This window comes from Ictidomys tridecemlineatus, chromosome 1, assembly GCF_052094955.1.
Source record: "Ictidomys tridecemlineatus isolate mIctTri1 chromosome 1, mIctTri1.hap1, whole genome shotgun sequence".
Classification (NCBI taxonomy): domain Eukaryota; kingdom Metazoa; phylum Chordata; class Mammalia; order Rodentia; family Sciuridae; genus Ictidomys; species Ictidomys tridecemlineatus.
Window position 1 is genome coordinate 129769607 of NC_135477.1, and position 23118 is coordinate 129792724.

General features: G+C 53.7%; 1 protein-coding gene across 3 annotated transcripts in view; it reads right to left on the reverse strand.

The window, feature by feature from the left end:
• Camk2a (calcium/calmodulin dependent protein kinase II alpha) overlaps window positions 1–23118 on the reverse strand; it is a 62344-nt gene that overhangs the window by 19077 nt on the left and 20149 nt on the right. For all 3 annotated transcript variants that reach the window (XM_005324162.5, XM_005324163.5, XM_040273001.2), the window contains exons 3-13: window positions 20787–20846; window positions 13963–14017; window positions 13001–13066; window positions 12846–12918; window positions 10097–10199; window positions 8745–8828; window positions 8515–8609; window positions 7483–7605; window positions 7034–7117; window positions 5809–5851; window positions 2985–3025 (exon numbers count right to left, since the gene is read on the reverse strand). In XM_005324162.5, the coding sequence (XP_005324219.1) occupies window positions 2985–3025; window positions 5809–5851; window positions 7034–7117; window positions 7483–7605; window positions 8515–8609; window positions 8745–8828; window positions 10097–10199; window positions 12846–12918; window positions 13001–13066; window positions 13963–14017; window positions 20787–20846 (827 nt within the window). The remainder of the gene's footprint in view (window positions 1–2984; window positions 3026–5808; window positions 5852–7033; window positions 7118–7482; window positions 7606–8514; window positions 8610–8744; window positions 8829–10096; window positions 10200–12845; window positions 12919–13000; window positions 13067–13962; window positions 14018–20786; window positions 20847–23118) is intronic.

The following is a 23118-nucleotide window of genomic DNA, read 5'->3' on the forward strand; positions in this document are numbered from 1 at the left end:
TCTAAGCTCAGCAAGGGGTTGGAAACCAAATGTGATTGACGTCAGCCTTGAAAAGCCCTGAAAGACCCGCAAAGTGCAGTCATCTCTGAGCCCCAGCGGAGGTGGCCTCCCTCCAGCGCTGGAACCAATCACTGTTTTTCCTGTGAAGCCCCAGATGAAATGGCAGCAGGTCTCTAAGGACCGGGCTTCAGGAAGAGCATGGATGTCCCCCTTTGGCTGGACACGTGAGGGTCATGGTGTGTCTCCACCAGGCCCCTCCGGGGTGACTTTCTCACCAACCCTTGCAAACAACCACAATGCTCCCCTTGTACAGATGACAGACCCAGGACCATGATCCTCAGAGGGAGGGAGCAGTGAGGCCCAGACTCACCGTGGCTTCTTGGCTTGAGGAAAACATGGCTAGACTCTTTCCCCAAAACCCACTACCCTCCCTTCTCTGGGAGCGACTTGGCAGGCCTCCTGAGTTACTCGCATCTCCCAGAAGGACTTCCTCCCTCCTCCATCCAAGCTCCCAGATGGAGCTACATAAAGAGATGGTTTGTCCATGGATGGCCTTTGAGTTTCACCCACACCCGGGCCACCCTGAGGAGGAAGCAGTGGCGCTGTTCAGCTGAGCCCACTGGAAAGCTCTGTGACGACCAGCAAACCTCTCCTGCCCACTGCCCTCTGCCAGCCTTGGCCTCCTGGCCTTGCTAGAGAGAAGCAGAACTTAGAGCTTCTTTCTTGGGCCTCCATCCAGCCCAAGGGAGGCCCCTTCTGATCCCATGCCCAGGGCTCCTCATCAGCCTCTGTCAGGGCCACATTCAAGAGCAGCAGACCCAGCGGCCTTTCTCTTTCTGCAGCCTCCTCTTCCATTGGCCTGGGCCACAGCACACTAGCGTTTGTGGCCTCTGTAGCCATATACCGAAAACTGCGGCCAGGAAGATGGCCTTCCCCAGGGCCCAATACCCCCAGCTCAGCATCTACCCACTGGGCAGAGAGACCCCTCCAGCTGCTCCCAGCCTGGCAGATCCATACTGCACAAAATCTCCAAAGGCAGGCTAGCCCAGACCTAACACCAGAGGCCACACAGTGTTTTGGATAGGTGCGCATTAACTTGATAAACTGCGTTGGCTTTTAATCTGTGGTTTCCAAATATTTTCTTGAACAAACTTTGCTTTCAAGGGAAATTTCACACAGAAGTCTAACATATAAAATAGAAAAAAGAATCCTGACCGGCATCTCGTGGGCACGTGCCGTATCCCACACTAGCACAGTGCTAAGCTCTCAACGCACATTATCCCAGCTAATCCTCGTGAGTATCCTAGGAGGTGGGAATCCTTTCAGCCTCATCACATGAAAGAGGAAACTCAGGCTCAGGAAGTTTAAATAAGCAGCCAAGGTCTAGCTGCTGGTGAACCCACCCTGATCTCTTAAGCACCCTGGCGCCTGTGACTAGAAGCTGTCCTGGTGGAAGGGAGTGTGGGGATCTTGTGAATGGGGCTTCCCCCTTCCTAATGCCAGCCAGTCCATCTGCTGCCAGAAGGGTCTCCCCAGAACCTGTGGGTTCCAAAGAGTTCAATGTGAAAACCACTGACTTTGACTAATCGCAGGGACACATTCTGAGAAACACATCCTGAGGTGATTTTGTCATTATGTGAACATCAGTGGTTTAGGTGGCATAGCTACTATGCACTTAGGTTACACGGCAGGGCCTAGGGTTCATGGGCTGCAAACCTGTGCAGCGTGGTACTGCACTCAGGGCTGTAGGCAGTTAGAGCACTGATGTTTATGTATCTAAACATAGAAAGGGACAGTGAAAATACTAGGCATAGGAATTCCTCAGCTCCATTGTAATCATCTGGGACCATTGTTGTATATGCCGTCTGCCGTTGACTGAAATGTCATTATGTGGCACAGGACTGGGTCCCTCAAGCACCCAGGAAGAGAAGGGAAAAGGATGAGATGGGGTTTTGTTTTTTTCTTGTCTGTTTTTGGAACTGAAATCTTGAAATGACCACCAAATCCATACCCCAGCCATCGTCCCTAGAGGTAACTCAAGTGGGAGGAGGCAAGGGGCAGAGAGGAGACTCCATCCTGGCCTTGGACATCTAGCCAGACCGCCCCCCCCCCGCCCCATGCAATCTCTGGCAGACCAAAGCCACTGGGTGGCCAGAGACTGTAATGAAGCCATGAAGCCACCAGAACACCTGGGTGACAGTGTTCTTAGAGCATCTCACCTTCTAGTGTCCTGGGCCCCTAGCCAGGTGGGGCACTGAGCCCAGAAGGAAGCAAGATCTCAAGAAAGGAGAACCCACAAGGTGATAGGGTGGCAGGGGAGGAGAGGGCTGAGAGAGCAAGGGGGCAGGCCCCAGAAAGCAAAGGGAAAAGAGAGAAGAGATGGGAAGGAGGGGCCAGCAGGGTGTGGAGGGAAATAGCTCGGGCATCGGGGTGGGGACAGGGGACAGGCCCGGTGGGCAAAGGAGGGGATTCTTGGCACGGGAGCAGCAGGCCTTGGCAGGGAAGGGGCACCTCTGGATCCCACAAGCTAGAGGAATGGCTGCGTTCCCCACAGGTTTTCTGGGTTGGACTAGCATGTGCAACAGGTAGGGGCCAGCCCAGTCCACCCACACTGGGACAGGAGAAGGAGGTCATCCTTCATACCGTTTCTGTCCCTCCCTCCACCCCCTTGTTCACAGTTCTTCAGCCCTGGAGAACCCCCAGAAACCTGATCTTTCCCTTTCCTGTGCTCATTCCAACCCCAGGCTACCTCTCTCTCCCGCCCTCCGCCATCTCCCCCTCCCCCAGCTGCCCTCCCCACCAGCACAGTGAGAGGATGATGCCGCAGCCCAGCTCACTGGGTCTGGGGACAGCCTGGCCACAGACATAACCTGTGTCTGCCCAGAGCACATCGGCAACGCCCTGGTCTTGCCCCAGGCCTCAAAACCCATCCCTGTAGGCAGAAACGGCCAGAGACAGGCCCTGCCGGGCCCCCCGGGGCTCACCTTCACACCATCGTTCTTCTTGTTCCCTCCACTCTTCCCTCCTGTGGAGGAGAAAAAGTAGAGGGTTAGCAACACCAAGCAGGGCACCAGGGCCCAGAGGGTGAGGAAGAGCAGCATCCACAAGCAGCCGGAGAGCAGCCAAGGGGGCGACCGTGCTGGAATGGAGCCGGCCCAGCAACCAGGAAGAGACTTCCTCCTCCTCTTCTTCCTCCTCCTCCTCCTCCTCCTCCTCCTCCTCCTCCTCCTCCTCCTCCTCCTCCTCCTCCTTCTCCTCCTTCTCCCTCTTCAGCAGCCCAGGCTCTGCCAGGGGCCCACTGAGTGGGCCTAGGCTCCTCTGTTCTCAGCAATCTCAAGTGTAACCCTCTGGCTTCATGGGTCCAGGGAGGCATCCAACGTGCTCCGGGACTGTGGGGTGGCTGTTTCAGCCTGGGGATTCCCTCTGGATCCCGGTCACCACTGTGCTGTTGGTGGCCAACCAGGAGGCCTGCTGCCTGGCCTGGGGGCTGGACGCTCCCCTCCCTCCCCGCCGCCCTCTCTAATTTTAGCCCCATGCGGCTGCAGAGGTCATGTGTCAGCCTGCCTACTCACTCAGGACAGCTGCAGGCTGCGTTTTGCCAGTGACAAGAAGCAGATGCCCCCCACGGGGGCCCACCCCTGCCAGAGCAGCCCTTCCCTGGTTTTCCCTTCAGGCAGCATAGGCCTCCCCAGCATCAGAGTCTGGGTCCCCACACAGAGGCTGGCCATCGGTGGCAGGCGGTAGCAGAGGAATGGTACTGGTCTTTTCCCCTCCCCCTCTTTCACTTCCTCACTGGAGCCCTGGGAGTGGGCATCAGCCAGGAAATGGCATAAACACCCAGCCCTGCCCCACCTGGCATCCGGCTGCTTCGGACCTTAAGCAAGTGCCCTAAATGAGACCGAGATCTGTGAAGTACTGCGCGCTCAGCCTGCGTGTAGCTGGTGCTCCATAAACGGCAGCCGTCATAAATCCTTCTCCAGGCAGTCTCAGGAACGTGAGCTGGGCAGGGGTGGTGGTGGTATAGGGCCTCCATGCCCCAGGGGCTCTAAGGCACAAGGCTCATGGCTGGCCCAGCCTTCCAGTCCCCCCACATTGCCACTTACGGTCCCTGCAAGCTGTCATCCAGTCACCCACTTGCAGATCAAGGGATTAACGGAGCACCTCTGGGTGTCTGAGAGGAATGGTTGCCTGTCATCCGTAGACTTTTGTGAGTTGGACCAGGAGGATCCAACAAGCATGAGAGGGTGCTTGTCCCACATGCATCAAGGAGGGTGACCCTTTGATGCTCCAGCCCACTGTGACAGACAAGGCCAGACTGATTTTCAAGAGATTTCAGAAATTTGAGTTTTTCTATGAAATCTACTTACTTTTGACCTGCTCCATTTCCAACCTGACTGATTCACCCCTCCTCAGTCAACCTGGTGGTCCCCTACTCCTAGGAAGTCACCATATGGATGCCAAACTTAGTAAGGACACCCAATGTACAGACCACACTACAACCCAGAACTCCGGGGCTGAAGAGATCCTCCTGCTTCAGCCTCCTGAGTAACTGGGACTATAGGTACATGCCACTGTGTCTGACCAGTCTCCTGACTTTTAAGAACTAGAAACCCATTCCAGAATAATTTCTTAAACATCCTTGGTTTCCTGAAGCACATCTAGATATTGGAACTAATCCATAGGCCACCATTTTCTGGGCTCTGGAAGAGAGTTCTCCAGGGTGCTTCAGGTGTTTAAAAAAAGACTCTGACTAGGTAGCTCATCTTTCAGTATAAGGAACTACAGGTTCCTTGTCTGGGGAAAGGGCAGGAAGGCAGCTCAGTGTGGGGGAAAACCCAAGTCTGGGGTTCTGGAATGCTCCCAGCTCTGGGCCTTGCTCATCCCAGCTGGTCATGGGCAGGTGGACCCTCTGAGGGAAGCCAGGCCTGCACCCTGCTCAGAACTCACCCCTGGCTACAGTGTGGGCACGCATCCGTGGCAGCTGTCTGTGCTGGCCCCAGCCCAGTCTGAGGGCCCCTCGGGTGAGCTTTGCCATATCTGCCATCTATATCTGCTCTGCTGCCCCGTCAGCGCCCAGGGCTCCCCAGAGACAGACCTCTGGCAGCACTGGCCTGGAGTTGGTCCACATACCAAGAGGAGCTATTTGCTAAGCCCTGACAATAATCCCTTCCCCTTCTCTCTTTGGGGCCACATGCTCAGGTAGTTGGGCACTCCCTGCCTTAACCAGCCCAGCTTTGGACAGGAGCCAGGGAAACTCTGGCCCTGGTCTCCCTGGTGACCCAGCCTGATCAAGGGTACTTGCTTTGGGCTGCTCATACCTATGAGGCAGGCTCTGCCTCTCTCTCACCTTTGACCTGATGTCAGAGCTCACCCCTTAAACTCTGCTTCCTCACCAGAAAAAGGAGGATGGCAACAGCCCCCCAGTTCCCTGTCATGAAGGCTATCTGAGCAGAAGTGTGGGGACTGGATAGCACAGGGATCCCGCAATAGCTGGGCAGTACTGTTGCACCCTGGTCCTGGCTTCATCCCTCCTGGGCCGAAACCCTCCACATTCCAGGAGGTTTCCCCTCTAAGGATCCCAGTGTACTGTGAGGCAGGAGAGCGAGATTCACATCTAACCAGGCCTGGAGTTGCTCACCTTTGACCTTTCTCCTTTCCTTTTGAGGTACAGGTTTGTGGCAGGTGAGCTAAATCCCAGTCCAGAAACATTCTGCAGCCCCCACTCTGAAGACACCCAAATATCCAACAAGACCATGCTCGCAGCAGACCAGTGCAGGACATACTAGTGACTCAGGCCCTACCACCTACCAGAGAAGTTCCTGGTGGCCAGCATTGTGGTCAGAATGGCTCCCTGCAACAGATAAGAGTGGGGACAGGGGAAGGAGGCCGGAGGTAAGGGGAGGAGGGGAGACAGAGAAATGGGAGGGGTATAGGGAAGGACAAGCAGGTGGTCTCTTCAGGGACAGATCCAAAGCCTCGGCCCCTGTGCCCCCATCTGTCCCCCACCCCCACCCTGCAGCCCAGACCCCTTCCCCCACCCTCCCTGGAGAAGTCGGCTTTGGCTGGCACAGCTCTTGGGACAGGGCCATCCCAGGCGCAGATATTAATAGGACCCATGGCCTGGCCAAAGCTGATGGACTTGAGGACACCTACTGGCGGGGACTCCTAAAGGCCACTCCTAAAGTTTCCTGCCTGGGCAATGACAGGAGACCTTGCATCCCTCCTCTGGGCTGAGACTATTGTGCTCCAGGGCTAGTTCATTGCTTTGTGGCCCACGGCTCAGAAGCCCGGAGGATCTCCTTGTGGAGAAGCCCCTTGCTATCGGCAAAGGGCTGGGGGAACACCCCTTGCTCCTCCTGCTGTCTGATTCAAACCTGACTCAGACGCTTTCTGAATCTGAAAATCTCTGATGTTAAGCATCCCCATTTCCATTTTGAGACTTCCTCTATGACACAGCTCACTGTGCAGTGAATAGGACCCGGTTCTCCTGGATTATGCTGGCCACAGTCATCCTCCCTCAGAGCTGCGGCCTCTCACCCCACAGTGGTCTCCTGCACAGTCATCTCTTGTCCCCAAAGTTCTCTCCAGACACTCACAACCCCCTCTGGTCCTCCAGGAGGTCATGCCCACCCCTGCCAGCAAGGGCTTTTCGGTGTCCGGAGCACCTTCCCTTTCTGACTTGACACTGTGCTAATCCAATCCCTGCTTATCCTTAGGGTCTCAGCTGACTCCAGGAAGGCCTCCTGGGACCCTTTCCAGAACCTTCCAGACTTGGGAATGCCATTGACCCACTATGTCCTCCCACAGCCCCGGCACAGCACTCACCATGGCCCCGCAATGTCCTGGTCACTTGTCTGTCCTCTCCACCAGACCACGAGCTCAATCAGGGTGAGGATGGGGTCTAATTCACTGCTCACTCCCCAAATCCCAGCCTGCTGTCTAGCATGCAGTAGGTGTTCCATAAATGCTTGTGGAATCAATGAAGGAAAGAACTAGTGAGCCTGGGGGTGTATGGAAGGTAAGGACCTGTTACCTTCAGTTTCCTCCTGGCATTGAACTTCTTCAGGCAGTCCACGGTCTCCTGTCTGTGCATGCAGGAGGCCACAGTGGACCGGTGCTGGAGGAAGAGAAAGAGAGGTCTGTAGTGACACGTGCTGGAAGACAGCCTAGGTCTGCAGCAGGGCATCTCAACAAGGTGTGGTGGCTTTTTGGGAAAATAATTCTTTGTTCTAGGGATCATCTAGGGATGGTGCAGAGTGCTTAGAATGTTGGCCTCAGACGGTCAAGGCCAGTGACACTCCTGGTCATGTGCCAACACAGGACATCCCTCAGTTCCATATTGTCCACGAGCATCACAGTAGGGTCAGTCTCACTGATTAAGCCCCATCAGGCCCAGCCAGGAGCAGGGCCAGGATACCACAGGGGCCTGGACCTTGCAGTCTAGAGGGACTCTGGGGAGGGTCCCTGCTGTGGGAAGCTCACCGAGATCCAGGGGTGCTTGAGGGCCTCGGCAGCTGTGATGCGTTTGGATGGGTTGATGGTCAGCATCTTATTGATCAGATCCTTGGCTTCTGGGGTGACGGTGTCCCATTCTGGTGATGGGAACTGGAAGGGGCAGAGAGGCCAGGTTTGCCCAGCCTGCCCCAGGCCACCCCTGCGATCCCCCAGCCCCTGACTGGCAGGGGAGCAGGCAGGGGTGATAATGCCATCCACTGAGCCCCCACAGCCAGGAGTCGGGACTCCTCGGGACCAGGGGAGGGTCAGAGCCTTGGGAACCAGGACCGATGAAAGCCTGGTCACAGGGAAAGGAGACCTCCCTCTGTCATCCTGAGGCTGTGCCCTCTCTAGAGAAGGGCAGACAGTGGTCATGGTCCAGACAGAAGAATCAGAAGACCTGGGTCCAGGTCCTGCCTCTGTCTCCCCCAGACCTGGGCCTGTCATGAGCCGTCTCTGGGGATGCCGCGGTGTGGCTATCACAGGACTCATGGCACAGGGCTTGATGGACTCCAGCCTTAGAGAAAAGCAGTATGGTTCAGTAGCCAGAAGCATGGATTCGAGGGCCAGAGGCTTCCCTATCTGTAAAGTGAGGATGGTATTCGTGTCTATGTCGTAGCCTGGTGTGAAGATCTCATGTCTCCAAGTGCATAAAACAATCAGATGTGTGCTACGGACATGTGAGCTACTATGATCATTTGTACATGTAAGAAAAAGAGAGAAAAAAAAATTCGAAAATACAGCTCAGGGCTGCCCCTCCCTTCTGCCCTCTAGGGCCCCGCAGGACAGATCTCGTCACTTCGAGCCTCTACTCCTTAGGCACCTCTTGAGCTGCCTGGCCCTGCCCATCTTCAGGCTCCCCTGGGCTTCACCCCTTGCCCCAGCTCTAGAAAGTGGCCGGGAACCTAGGAGGACTGGAAAGGCAGGAGGAAGATGTCCTTCCTCAGATCTCTGAGCTTCACTAGAAGGGGACCAGAGGATGACAGGGGCAGGGTGGCTGGAGAGAGGAGCAACACTCACATCATAGGCACCGGCTTTGATCTGCTGGTACAGGCGGTGCTGGTCCTCATCCCAGAATGGGGGGTATCCAACCAGCAGGATGTACAGGATGACCCCTGGGGAGAAGACCAGGAGAACCTTCAACCCCCTGCCCTGCGGGGAGGAGAGATGAAGGCAGGGTGATGGAAAGGAGTGAGGGGACCCAGGGCCTGGGTGGCCCAGGGGAGGAGCAGGCCTTTGGATGGACTCACCGCAGGCCCACAGGTCCACAGGCTTCCCGTATGGGTCCTTCCGCAGCACTTCTGGGGAGAGGTATCCAGGTGTCCCTGCAAACCCTGCTCCCCAGACACACAGACAGGCAGACAGACACACAGAGATTGGCATGTGAGTAATCTGGAGCCAGATCCTGCTGGGAGAGGGGATGAGAGTCATCTAGAGCTGGAACAAACAGCCTCTGACCCCCAGAGCTTGGGGTTACACCGTGCAACCCTGGTGGGCTCTGGAAGCCAGCAAAGTCCCTAGGCCAGGGAGATAGGCACCTAGCACACCAGCCACCACTCCCCATGGCAGAGTCTGTGGCAGACAGCAGTAATCAATCACAGAGCTCCTTCCCGCAGGGTCCTGATCAGGGTCATAAATTTCCCAGAACAGCCCTCCCAACCCCTCTACCAACCAACTATTGGTGGCCTTCAGCTCTTGCCATACCAGTTCTGCACGGAGAGCTAACATTCCTATCTCCCACTCCCCACTGCCTTGTCAGAGCTGGTCATGAGAGGCCAGAGGCCTGTCCCTAACTCTAGCTTTGCCCCTAATTTCCTCATCTGGTTTCTTTACTTTAGAGCCTCAGCTTCCTCCTGTGACAAATGAAGGATTAGGGATTTCTATTTTAAATACCTCCCAGTGTTTGGGGGAAGATCAAGCAAAATGAAAGACAAACGAAGTATTTTAGCAAGTAATCATGGAACAGTTACCAGTTACTGGGTGTGCATCCTGAACTTGAGCAGAGCACTTTCTAAGCCTGGTCTTAGTTAATCCTCACACAGACCTTGAGGAACATAGTATGATTATCCCCATTTTACAGTTGAGAAAACAAAGTCTCAGAGAGGTGGCTGAGACTCTCAGGGCTGCCCCTCCCTTCTGCCCTCTAGGGCCCCGCAGGACAGGCTAAAGCCACACACTTCATAAGTAGCAGGGTCGGGACTTGAACCCAGAGCTCTGGTCCTTGACCACGGATCATTATTATCCACTAAAAAGTATAACCAGATTTTGAATCATACCGAAATCCCAGAGAGTGCTGGGCCATCTGAGCTGAAGTCCTAACTCCAGCCCTCTTAAGCTCTTGACCTTTTCCGAGTTTCCTAGCCAGTCTCCTCATCTGCAGCATCCAGGCTGAGGTTGCCCACAGAAGCCCCTGCTGACAGTGACCATGTGGCTCACCTGAAGAAGCCATGTTATGGTTTTCGTGATGGCCCTGTTCCTGCACCTGGCCCCAGGGAGACAGGGTGGGCACTACTCACTGACTGGCTGGAGGCTGGATGGGGTGGACGGTGCTGCATGGACCCTGGCTGGCCCCCAACACCCCTGCCACTCCTGCCCCACTCACCAAACCATGCCTGCTGCTCCCCCTCCACCTCTATGGCCAGGCCAAAGTCCGCCAGCTTCACGGCAGCGCCCTTGAGCTTGGAGGCCAGCAACAGGTTCTCCGGCTTCCCAGGACCAGGAAGAAAAGGGGGAGGAGAGGGCGAGAGACAGCAGGTTCAGAAGCGCACCTTGGGGACTGGGCTTGTAGGAAGACCTGCCACACAGTCCAGGGGCCTGGACCCAGGACCCAGAGAGGGAGCTATTCCCTGGCAATTTCTCCATCTTCTACAGAAAAACCCTTCCTCCACCAGCCACCCCAAGTCTGGAGCTGGGTTGAGGGGAGGTTGGGCACAGGGTGGGGGTGCTAAGGCCACCACCACAACAAGAAAGAGGCAGCAGGGTTTATGGGTCCTGCTGTGTACTAGCCACTATGTTCCAAGTGCATCCTCTCACCCACCATCCCAACAACCCCTTGGGTCAGATGCCATTATCTCTGCTTTCCACAGTGACCTTACATCCTTTGAAACAGTCCTGCCCACCTTCCACCTCAGGGCCTTTGCACTTCCTGTTTCCCCTGCCTGATTTGCTCTGCCTTCCAGCCTTGTAAGCCTATCCTCTTCCCTTTGTCCAGCTCACTTCCACGATACTCCTTCAAAGAAACTCCCCCACCCATGATTACTCAATGGAAAGAAGGAGTCATCAGTGTCATCTGTGTTGTCTCTTGTTACCTACATATTTATCATATGTATAAAGTTAAGGAAACCGAGGTTCAGAGAGGTTAAGCAAGATCACACAGCTGGAAGGGGTGGAGTCGGATTCAAGACAAAGATTGACTCCATCTTAATCACTATAGGTTGAGAGATGATGGAGCTTGGCCCCAGGACTACAGCTGACCTGGGGGGAGGCCCCATATCTGTCCTCTGGGTCACTGAGGTTGCTGCCTTCCACTGGCTCAGACCCTCAGAATTTCTCCACTTCCTGCTGGTCCCCCTCCATCTTGGGATTCAGGACAAAGAGAGACTAAGATTCCCTCCATTCTTGGGTCATCCTGGCTTCAGGTCCCAGGATTGCCACTTCTATGCTGTGGAACTTCACCAGATAATTTCATTTCTCTGAGTTTAGTTTTTTTCTTCAGGGAAACGGAGACAAGTCCTCCCTGATGGGGTGGTGTCTGGATTAACCCAGACAGTTCACGGGAAGCACCTTGCTAAGGCGGACTATCAGCGCTTGAGCTTGGCTGCTTGGGGAGGAGCCAAGAGACTCTGGGGAAAATTGGCTCCCACTCTTCCTCTGACCCTTTCTGCAGCAGGGCTTCGAGGGGTCCCACCTCCAACCTTTCCCTGTCAAAACCAGCTTGGACCCACACAAATACAGCTCCCCCTGTCTGGCTCCTGAAGACTGCCTTTGTCCTCTAGGGACTGTACTTTCGATGTGCCCTGGGTCTCAGTGGCTGTCCTGCCCTGATTTGATGAATGTGCCTCTAATTAGTGCATCCAGGGTGGCCTAAATTTGGGCAGCCTCTCCTCCTTCCTTCCTCCACCCGGGCAGGGGCCGGAGCTATAATGGGAACAGGCCTTCAGGGAGAGCCGCCCTGCCTCTGGCCAGAGACCCTCTTGGATCAAACCCCAAGGACCTTGCCCGGGGCACAGGTCAGAAGCCTTGGATGGCCAAAGAAAGTTAGAGGTGGGCAGGGGTGCTTATCAGAGCAGTGTCCCCAAGAGGGGACTGGAACAAATGGAGCACCCGGGAGGTATCCAGGGGGAGGAGGGCCTGGAACTCACATATGGGTAGGAAAGGGGAGCCCACCCCGCCAATACTTCGGGGTTACCACAAAGCTGATCAGGTCTCTCTAGAGCGGAAGGCTTGATATCTGTGTGGTTCCAAACTGGGGTTCAGGACAGAGTCCCACAACAGGAAAGAGCAAGGGACAGCTAGGGGCAGCCCCATGGGAAGTAAGTTCATTGTCACTGAAGGCCAAATAAGCAGAGGCTCCATGGATACGCAAAAGGGTCACCCTAGAAGGGACTGGCTGCTGCAGAAGTACGGGCTGTCTGAAGTGGCCTTCAGGCACTGGACTCTGAGGTTATAGGACCTGCCGTTGGAAGGCCTGGGCTCCATGCTCCTTGCTCAGGCACAACTGAAATCCATGCCCTTGGACTCTTTCAACCTTAACGTCCTATTTTGCAAAACCAGGATGCTCCAAGCCCCTGATGCCATGAGGCCCAGCAGAGGAGGTCCACCATGTTTAAGAGAAGAGGGCAAGGCTGAGTGGCCAGGACAGTCCTAGGCTGCATAGGCCTGTCTATCTCTTTAGGTGGAAAGAGGGGTACTCAGAGGTCCCCAAGTCCTATTTTTCCCCTTTCCGTTTGCCTGAGACCCGAACAAGAGTCTGGGTCAGGGAGATCTCTCAGCCAACATCCCGCCAAGGAGGAGTGAGCAGGCAGAGGGGAGACAGTCAGGACCAAGCAGCCCCAGCAACTGTAGCCTGATTGGGATCTGGACCTTTCCAGGACTGCCTCGCCCTACAACCCGGGAAGGCCTGGTGGTCTAACTGCACTGGGGCTGGGAGTCAGGAGACCTGGGGCCCAAACCCAGCCGCTCTGCCTTCCTGAGCTCAGCTTCCTCCGCAGACAGTGGGGGGGATATTCTCTCCCTCCCAACAGGAAAACAAAAGGGGTTCCAGTTGCACCCCGCTCCGTGGGAGCGGGGAAGGGCAGAGGGGCCCTGGGCTGGGCGGACTCCGGTTGGCCACACCCATCGCGGGCGCTCACCTTCAGGTCCCGGTGCACCACCCCCATCTGGTGGCAGTGCAGCACGGCCTCCAGGATCTGCTGGATACAGTGACTGGGGAGAGAGAGAGGAAGGGTCAGCCCAGGGACAGGCCTCCTCGCCAAGCGGGCAGCGGGCAGGAGTGCCCTGCGCTTACCTGGCATCAGCCTCACTGTAATACTCCCGGGCCACGATGTCTTCAAACAGCTCCCCGCCAGTGACCCTGGGGGACAGGCACGCAGTCACCCTCCCACAGAAGCCCCAGGCGCCACCCTGCCTAGAGGAGTCTCCCAGAAGCTAGGGACGGGGCCCAGGGACCTCAGAACCTCAGCCCAAAAGAGAGGGACCTGAGGCCCCTGGGCGCCACCACGGACACACCCTCCCTTCCCCTGGCCCCTCCCCCGCCCCTCAGACCCCGCCCCCGGCAGGGTCCTGGCTGGTGGCGGAGGGCACCCAGAACACTGCAGGATCACCGCTGCAGGAGCCCAACCACTGTTTGGTTGTGTTCTTTCCATGTCCTTGCCCCCAACGGACATGATCCCCGCCAACAGATGAGACCAGAGTCACTGCTGATTCCCAGGCCACCCCCCCACCCACCACGGAAGATTGCCATCGCCTGCCTGCTCTGACAAATCAAACCCATTCGAAAGGAAACTTGATATCACCCCTATGAATGGTAAACCAGCATCACTAGCCACGAATAGAAGAGAAACAAAAATAAATATATGGCCCGGAGTGGTGGTGCAGCCTGTAACCCCAGTGACTGGGGAGGCTAAGGCAGGACGATTGTGAGGTCAAAGCTAGCCTCAGCAAAAGCAAGGCGCTAAGTGAGACCCTGTCTCTCTATAAAATATAAAATGGGGCTGGGGACATGGCTCAGTGGCTGAGTGCCCCTGAGTTCAATCCCCGGTACCCAAATAAATAAGTATATGATCACAGTTAAAAGTGTTTGGCCGTTTAACTAGGAGGGCTTGGAAGAGCAGACCTACCACATCTGGGGAAAGAGCAAACCTACCACACGTAGACCAGAAGAGGGAATTCTACCCAGCCAGGGAGCGCTGGGGACCCTGACCCAGCACCCCCACACCCATGCCACATCCCAGGTGGGGCCAGACTCACAGGTCGAAGATCAGGTAATGGTGTCCCTCCTCAGAGATGCTGTCGTGGAGCCGGACTGTTGGAGAGGCCAAGGCAGTTGGTTACACCTGGACACACTGCTCCCCACCCCCCACGTCCTCTGCAGCCCATAATATGGCAGGAGGGACAGGAGCCTGAGCTGCCTGCAGAGGAGCTGTCGCCTCTTCAGGCCAAACTGCCAGGAATCCAGAGCTCCCAGATTATTCTTGTGCTTCTGAAAGGAAGGGTAGAGGCCTGGGGATGGCCTCTGGTTGGGCCAAAACCAACTTCTCACGGGACAGGGCTCTCAACCTTTCCTGTACCACAACCTAGACATGAACATGGCATAGGGCGGGGACGCTGGCTCTGCAAATCATGCTTCATCCACACAATGGAAAATCACATGGCTGTTAACATGGCAGTTCTAGATCCCCTGGCTTGGAATCTTCTCCAGATTGTATTGTTTGATGAAAAAGCAAAGTGCAAAACAGTATGTACAGTTCTTTCTAAAAAGAAAGTGTGCAAAAAACACATAACACAATCAATAAGTGGACCAAGAAACTGAACAGGCACTCCACAGAAGATGAGATACAAACAGTCAAAAAATATTTGAAAAATGTTCAACATCTCTAGCAATTAGAGCAATGCAAATGAAAACTACACTGAAAACAATGGAGATAGATAGATAGATAGATAGATATACACATATATACATATATGTGTGTGTGTGTATGTATAGATATATATGAAATGGAATGTTACTCAGCCTTAAAGAACAATAAAATTATGGCATTTGCTGGTAAATGAATGGAACTGGAGAATATCATGCTAAGCAAAATAAGCCTATCCCCAAAACTAAAAGCTGAATGTTTTCTCTGATATGTGAATGCCAATTCACAATGGAGGCAGGGGAGTTAGGGAAGAATAGAGTTACTATAGATTAGGTAGGGGAGTAAAGGGAGAGGAGGGGTATGGGGGTAGAATGATAGTAGAATAGATCAGACATTATTAGTCTATGTACATATTTAAATATACTCCTAGTGTGATTCTACATCATGTACAACCAGAAGAATGAGAAATTATACTCCATTATATATAGTATATCAAAGTGCATTCTACTGTCATGTGTAATTAACTAGAACAAATTTAAAAATGTTTTTTTTAAAATACTAGACTGAGATTTCATCTCATTCTAGTCAGAATAGCAGTTTTTGTTTTAATATTTTATTTTTTAGTTCTCGCCGGACACAACATCTTTGTTGGTATGTGGTGCTGAGGATCGAACCCGGGCCGCTTGCAAGCGCACTACCGCTTGAGCCACATCCCCAGCCCCAGAATAGCAGTTTTCAAGAATACAAGTAGCAAAAAAATGTTGGTGGGGATGTGGGGAAAAAGGCACACTCATACATTGCTGGTGGGCCTGCAAATTAGTGCAACCACTATGGAAAGCAGTATGGAGAGTCCTCAGAAAACTTAGAATGGAACCATCATTTGACCCAGTTATTCCACTCCTGAGTTTATACCCAAAGAACTTAAAATCAGCATACTACAGTGACACGGCCATATCAATGTTTATAGCAGCTCAATTCACAATAGCCAAACTATGGAACCAACCTAGATGCCCTTCAACAGATGAATGGATAAAGAATATGTGATATATTACTGGAATATTACTCAGCTTTAAAGAAAAATAATATCATGGCATTTGCCGGTAAATGGATGGAACTGGAGAGTATGGTGTTAAGTGAAATAAGCCAATCCCAAAAAAACAAAGGCCAATTGTTCTCTCTGATATGCAGGTGCTGACTCACAATCATGGGGAGAGGCTCACCAGATTGGACAGGGGGAGATGAGTTGGAAGTGAGGGGGGATGGGAATGAGAAAGACAGTAGAATGAATGGGACAGAACTTTCCTATGTTTATGTATGAATGCACGACCAGTGTAACTCCACATCATGTACACAAGAATGGGGATTTATACCCAGGTATGTATCATATGTCAAAATTCATTCTACTGTCATGTATAACTAAAAAGAATAAATAAACAAATTGAAGGAAGTGTTTAAGCTTCTATACAATGTAAGTTTCTCTGGAAGAATACAGAGACGTGGGCGTGGGGCTGCCTTTGGGGAAGGGAGTTGGGGAGCAGGTCATGGGGGAGACTCGCTTTTCACTGAAAATCCTAGTGTCACTGATGTGTGCCGTGTGCCTGTATCTCTGACTCAATACTGAGTCCCCTGAATTGCTGTGGCTTTCATATTTGCACATCAAGTTTAGAAAGTGAACTAGGAGACAGGCTGGATAGAGTCCCAGGTGGGTGTCTGCAGGGATGGGAACGGGGGACCAGAGATGGAGAATGACCAGGACACCAATTCAAATTAAAATTTTAAGACTTTGGGCTGGGGTTGTGGCTCAATGGCAGAGCGCTTGCCTTGCATATGTGAGGCACTGGTTCGATCCTCAGCACCACATAAAAATAAATAACAAAATTAAAATATTTTTTAAAAATTCAATACTTTTTTTTGTAGTAATGGGGCTAAAACCCAAGGGCCCTCTACCACCGAGTTATGTCTCCAGTCTTTTTTTAATTTTTTTTTCAACTTCTTGCTAAATCGCTGAAGTTGACCTTGAATTTGCAATCCTCCTGCCTTAGCCTCTCGAGTCACTGGGATTACAGGCATGAGCCACCACACCAGGCTAAAATTTTAAGACATTCTTAAATAAGGATAACTACTAATACATGAGAACCAAAATGTTTTAAATATATTTAAAGCAAAAAAAAAATAATAATCTCAAGATGTACACAGGATAATCCTGCTTTAATTTACAACATTTTATTATTTTAAAAATCCATGCATACAGTCATGTGAAAACCCCTAGGCCCACCACTCTGGTTCCTGTTTTCCTATACTTACTTTACTACCCTTCTACCTGTTCCTCTATTAATCTGTTTTAATTTTCAGTGCATTTAAAAGTAAATGCAGGCTAAACTTTTACAATTCATGTGTGAATTTAGCTGTGCATTTGATTGATGGGACCCAGCAATCCTACCTCCCCTCCACAGAGCCCCGACTGCTGGGAGTACCAGCTGCTTGCAGAGACTCCGCCCCTGTCTCAGGCCCTGCTTCTAGGAGACCTGACCTGAGCCGACATGCCCAGGTGTGAATGGGGAGACCCACATGGCATCCCATCTCAGCTCTAGGTGGACAGCTAGTGGAAGGACTTCAAAAAGTATTTGCCGTCCCGTTTATCTGCAACTAATGTGGATTCTGAGTGTGTGTGGGGGGGGTATGTAAAAGACCCTTTTCTTCTTCCATCTTCCTCCAATGGGTCCCAGGGAGTGCACCCTTCTGGACCCTAGAAGGAGGTTGGTGGTCTTAATGTCCCTTTCCTGAGTATGAGAAGCTCTGAGAAGCCAAGCTGCCGCCAGAACCATCTCAGGAAGGGATTTCAGAACCAGGTCCACACCTTTGGAAGGAGCTCCCAAAAGACGGGTGTCTCAGACCCACCCTCAGGGATCAGGAAAACAGACGGAAGGTGGCAGGGATTTTTTCTGTGGCACAGACTCCTGCCCTGTGATGATTTTGTGCTATTATAAAATGTTGTCCTTCTAAGTCGCCGGGCAGGGGCACAGAGCCTGGACACCAGCCCCCACTTGGGCAGTGCACCACCTATACAACAGCACTGGAGTCTGCCTCAGTCCCTAAGAGAGAGCAGAATCACCCCTCAGAGCCCAGGGGACAGGACTTCTCTCAGTGTCGGGTTCACACACAGCCTCCCCTCCTATCATGGAGGCTGCCCTGAGGAAGGAGAGGAAAGGATTCAAGAACAGCAGGCTGTAGTAGTAGCCCTGCCTCCTGGTGGAGTGACTGGACCATTGTTATACTGTCATTTGACTTTTAAATATTGTCGCAGAACAAATTTGTAACCTAGTTTTCAGGAATGCAGCCAGAGTTATGAAATTCTGACATTCCTGTGATGGTTCCAGTGGATGTGATTTTTGTCTTGAAGTTGAAGGGCAGCCCTTGCTCTTGTCCCTGGGTGCCCTGACACGACACCCCGATGCCCACTTGGGAAGCTAAGTGGAGTGACTAGTATCGTGGACTCGCAGTCAGGCCTGCTGAGTCCCCTCACAGGTCCACCTCTTACAAGCCGTGTCTTTGGGCAAACGACTCAGCCTCCTGAGCCTGCATTTCTAATGAGTGCTCATCAGGTCGGCCTGCTCCAGGTGCTAATGTGAGGGGTCTTGTAGAGTACTCAGGTAGTACTCAGTGCTAGGAAGAGCTTCATAAATGAAGACAGAGCCATCTGGCCCATCACAATTCCCGTTCCCAGCCCAAATCACCTACCAAGCCCCCAGGCTGTCCCTAGCACAGGTCAAGTTCCCTGAGCCCTGGGTGGTGAGGGTGCAGAGAGCAGGGTACTACTGGCCCCAGCTGGACCAACCAGTGCTGAGCCAGGCACCTCCCTCACCTGGGCCACATGTAGACAGTGCTCAGTGCCCTTGTCTGAATTTGCCACGCAGGCTGGGTGAGATGCAGGCTAGTTCCTCTGAGCACAGCGGCCCTCTGGGATTCTGCAGCCACATCTGTCTCCTTGCACTTTGGGGAGATTGCAAGGAGATTGGAAGCAGCTGCCGGGAGGATATCTGGGCCCCTCCCAGGCCCTTCTAACCCTGGCCATGGCTCAAGACTCCTCCATGATTTTCCTGGCTGGACGTTCAGCTCTGCCCTCCAGAGCCCTGGGTACTAGCCATGCCCAGCCACGCCCACCCTGTCCTCATTTCTCCCACCCATCCTCAGGACCTAGTAGAGGCCTCGACCTGTGGTATGCCCTTGACATCAGGTGTATGAAGGAAGGAAGAAATAAATGTCTTGGTGACGATAACAGCCATGAAGATGACAGCTGTCACTTCTGAGTGTAGCTTGGGGCCAAGGGCACTGTCTCCTTTAACCCACTCAACAGTCCCAGAAGCTGAGTACCATGATTATTTCAACTTCACAGAGGAGGATACTGAGGTTCAGAGAGGTTCACATCCCTCCAATCTCAAACACCTAGTAAACAGCAGAGCTGAGATTGATACCTGATGTGTCTGAACCTCTTAATCAGCATGTTATATGGTGTCTTCTGTCGACGACCTACAATCTCAATGGCTCTGAGCAATGATAAGCCTGTGGAGTTTCAGGCAAGAGGGTGTCTTCTTTTTCTTAATATTTATTTTTTAGTTGTAGTTGGACACAATACCTTTATTTTGTTTATTTGTTTTTATGTGGTGCTGAGGATGGAACCCAGGGCCTCTCACGTGCTAGGCAAGTGCTCTATGGCTGAGCCCCAACCCCAGCCCCGCCCCCCAGAGGGTGTCTTCTGATAAGATCCTTCTCTGAGAAAGCGAGGACTGGGAAGGGCAGCTTAGCAATCACAAAGCACTTGCCTGGGGTCTGTCATTGCATTCTGCTCTATCTAATTACCACATCTATGAGGCAGGTATGTATCATTCCCATCCTCTGGATAAAACTGAGCTTCAGAGTGGCGAAGCAATATGTCCAGAGGAACACAGCAATTGAGCAGCAAACCCAGGATTTGAGTTTCAGTTGGTCTACGCCAGAGCGCACAATTCATTGCCCCCCCCCCCTTTTTGGTTGGGAATGGGAGAGGTGCGCGCAGCAGGCAGCATTGACCGGAGACAGCTGCAGTTATACAGCAGCCCCCCTCCCCGCCACCTCTTCCCAAGCCAACAGCCTTTGTAAGAACCACAAGGTTTATGGCCAGAGATGCAGACACCAGAGATGGAGATTGTCTAGACCCGCGCATGGAAGGCCCTGAGTGGTGGGCACTTCCCAGGGCCACCCAATGGGAAGTTAGCAGATGGGGACAGGGTCCAAGCAGGATTCCTTGCTGAGGCCAGCACCTGGCTGCCCCCTCTCTGCCACTGGCCTTGGCCGCTGGCTGCTGTTGTGCAGTGGGGGAGGGGCCTCCTGGACATCAATAGCCTGGGGCCTCTCCTGGCAGGAGCGTTAACCCCTGGGGCCCCGGGCACAGAGAGAGGCTCCACTCCTGATGCGATGCCTGTGGCACTGTCAGGGTGGAGCCATCCGTAGGAGCGGGAGGCCTTCACTGGCAAGGCGTGCTCTCTGTCAGCAGCCTGGCATCTCCTCTCGACTGTGGGGACTGCAAAGCCTGAGGCCCCACCCCAGACAATGAGTCGGAAGCACTTTTCACAAAGTGCCCAGGTGATTAGAGAAGGTCAAGCCCTCATCCACACAGCCCCCTCCTCATGAAGATAGGGAAAGTGGCTCAGAAAGGGTAGCGCTCCTGCCCAAGGTCACACAGCCAATCTCGGACAGAACTAGACAGATGGACAGCTGCGCTCTTCCCCTCCTAACCCTAGCCCTGACTGGCAGGGGTCCACCCCCAGGTGCACAGTAGGGGGACTCAGTGCTGCTGCCCTGGCTCTGTCCTGGTCCCCCTGGGCACAGTCTCTCAGAGGCAGGTGGTAGCAGGTGTCCCAGGACTTAGCAGGGGACCCGTCTGGGGAGTGGGCGCAGGTCAGGGCTGAGTGCGCCCCTGGGCCATTTTCATCTCCGTCTGGGCCTCGGGAGCTTTCCTGAAACAGCTTTTCCGAGGGAGGCTGCCGCAGTGTGGGGCAGGAGGAAGGGACTTTCTTCATCTTCCCCGGGAATGCGCTGGTCTCTGCGGCAGGTGGAAGCCATCAGAGACACCCCCTTCCCACCTCCGCTGCCTCCACCACAGAGACAGCCAGAGGCCAACACCCGCCAGGATGGGCCAGGCGGGGCCACCACGCGGGTACCCCACGCCCCCAGGCTTACCGATGTTGGGGTGCTTCAGCAGGCGGCAGATGCGGGCTTCGCGCTCCAGCTTCTGATGGTCTGAAACACAAATGCCAGGTGAGTCCCAGGGGAGGGAGCAGCCTCCTGCTCCCCCTCTCCCCAGGGCCTCTTCCTGTCACCCCTGCCCGGGCAGCTCGGGCTGGAGGAGCTGGCCTTTGGGTCTTGGGAAGCTCCAGGAAGGCAGTGGGGCGAGTGGGAGGCAGGGAGGCCAGGTGAGGCCTCCCCCTCTGTGGGCCTCCGTTTCCAGTGCTCTCAAAGGTGGGGCCTTCTTCTAGACTTCCTGGGCCAAGCAGCCCAGGTGCCAACTCCTGCCCCTCGCCCAGATGTCCCTACTGAGCGCCATACCTCCACCCCTACACTTGGCCACCTCCCTCTGGGAACAGGCAGCTCTCCAACGTGGAACATCTCCCGGCCTCCCAGCTGCCATTCACCGGCCATCACTCGCTCCCACCCGTCCGTCCATTGAGGTCACCAGCTCCTGGCCACCTATCCTGACAGGCAGGCTGGCAGGGCCTTCCTCTGCACTCTCAGGGCCCCGATGGACATCTGCATCCTTAAGAGCAGGTGCTGTGTTGTACCCCAGCATCTGCCTGAATGCGTGGCACACAGTAGGTGCTCAAGAATAGCTGAATGAAAGAACAGATGTTCGATGAATGAATCTTCCTAATCGAGTGGCTATTCTCTCCAGAAGAGCTATTGCCAATTTCCTTTCTGAGGACTCTGGGACCAGGGATCTGCAGGGTAAGTGACAGCCTCGGCCTGGCCCCCCAATCTCACCCTGCCTTCCACGACCCCTGCCCAAGGCCCCTGGGTCTCCCCACCCACGAGGGAAAGAGGCCTTGTTCAGGATCAGCGGTTTTCCAATTCCCTTTGTGTTGCTTTCCTCACAGTTCCATATCTAATGTCTCCTTTTTAAAACAAAATGGTTAAAGAGAAACTACTAGCAAATGAGGAATACCGGCTGAGAATTCTTTATCTGAAACACTGGGGACCAGAATTGTTCAGAGTTCAAAAAAATTTTTCAGATTTTGGAATATTTGCATATACATAATGAGATACCTTGGGGATGGGACTCAAGCGGGCCACAAATTTTTTTGGTTTCATTCACATTTTATGCACAGACTGAAGGTATGATATTTTTAATAGCTTTGTGCGAGAAATGAAGTTTCAGGGAGTGGAATTTCCCACTTGTGGCTGCATGTCAACTCTCATGAAGTTGTGGATTTTGCAGCATTTTGGACTGAGAGTGTTTTGCTCAGAGATGCTCAAACCTGTAGCTACCATGTGCCAGGCCCTGTGCAGGGTGCTTTATGTGCCATTAAAGCCCTCACGACAATCCTTTGAGAGAGGTACTATCGTTTTTCTGGCTTTATAGAAGAAGAAACAGAGGTTCATAGAGTAAGTACTTGTCCCCAATCTCCCCCACGGGGAGTGAGGAAGCCATGCTTTTTACCCAGGCAATCAGGCTCCAGAGTTGGGATTTTTTGGGGGGAGGGCAGTGGGTATCAGGGATTGAACTCAGGGGCACTCATCCCCGAGCCCCGTCCCCAGCCCTATTTTATATTTTATTTAGAGATGGGGTGTCACTGAGCGCTTAGGCTTCACTGTTGCTGAGGCTGGCTCCGAGTTGGGCTTTAAACTCTGCTGAGCTGTTCTCCTTGCTCCAACTCAGAGCCACTGCCTCCACCGGCCCCCATCTGCTGGTGAGAAAAGTGGAGCCCGCAGAAGGGAACTCACAAAGATGCTCAGAGGCTAAGGCAGAACCAAAACCCAGGCCACTGAATGGCCCCTGCAGAGCAGGTACCCAGGAAGGTGACAGAGATGGAGAAAGTCCCAGCTCTTGTCCCTGGGCACCCAGCTCCCCCTCCCCATCCTCCTCCACTAGAGCAGTCCCTGGCTGCCCTCCAGGCTACCAAAGCCAAGATCGATGCTGAAATGCGGCTCTGCCATCAGCAAAGCAATTAAGTCCAATTCTGTTTCCATAGGCTCAGCCCCTGGGGAAAGACCTGCTGCACGCCAGGGAAGAGAGGGGGTTGGGGAGGCATCCAGCTCCCCCCCCCCCAGTCTCCTTCTGTTTCCTCCAGGGCAGAGGATGTCGGTTCCTGGGCAAAGGAGGGGCCTCCCATCAAGGACTGACTGGGAGCACTCAGAGGGAGCTGGACCCTCTCCCTGCTTCGTACAGATGCCCCCACCCCAGCCCCACAGAACCAGAAGTCAGGCAGGTCAAGGCCAGGCCTATCCGAGGGGACAGGGAATCTTCTGGCCCAGGTGACACATGCAGAGCCCAAATCTGGAATGTTGGTGTTTTCTC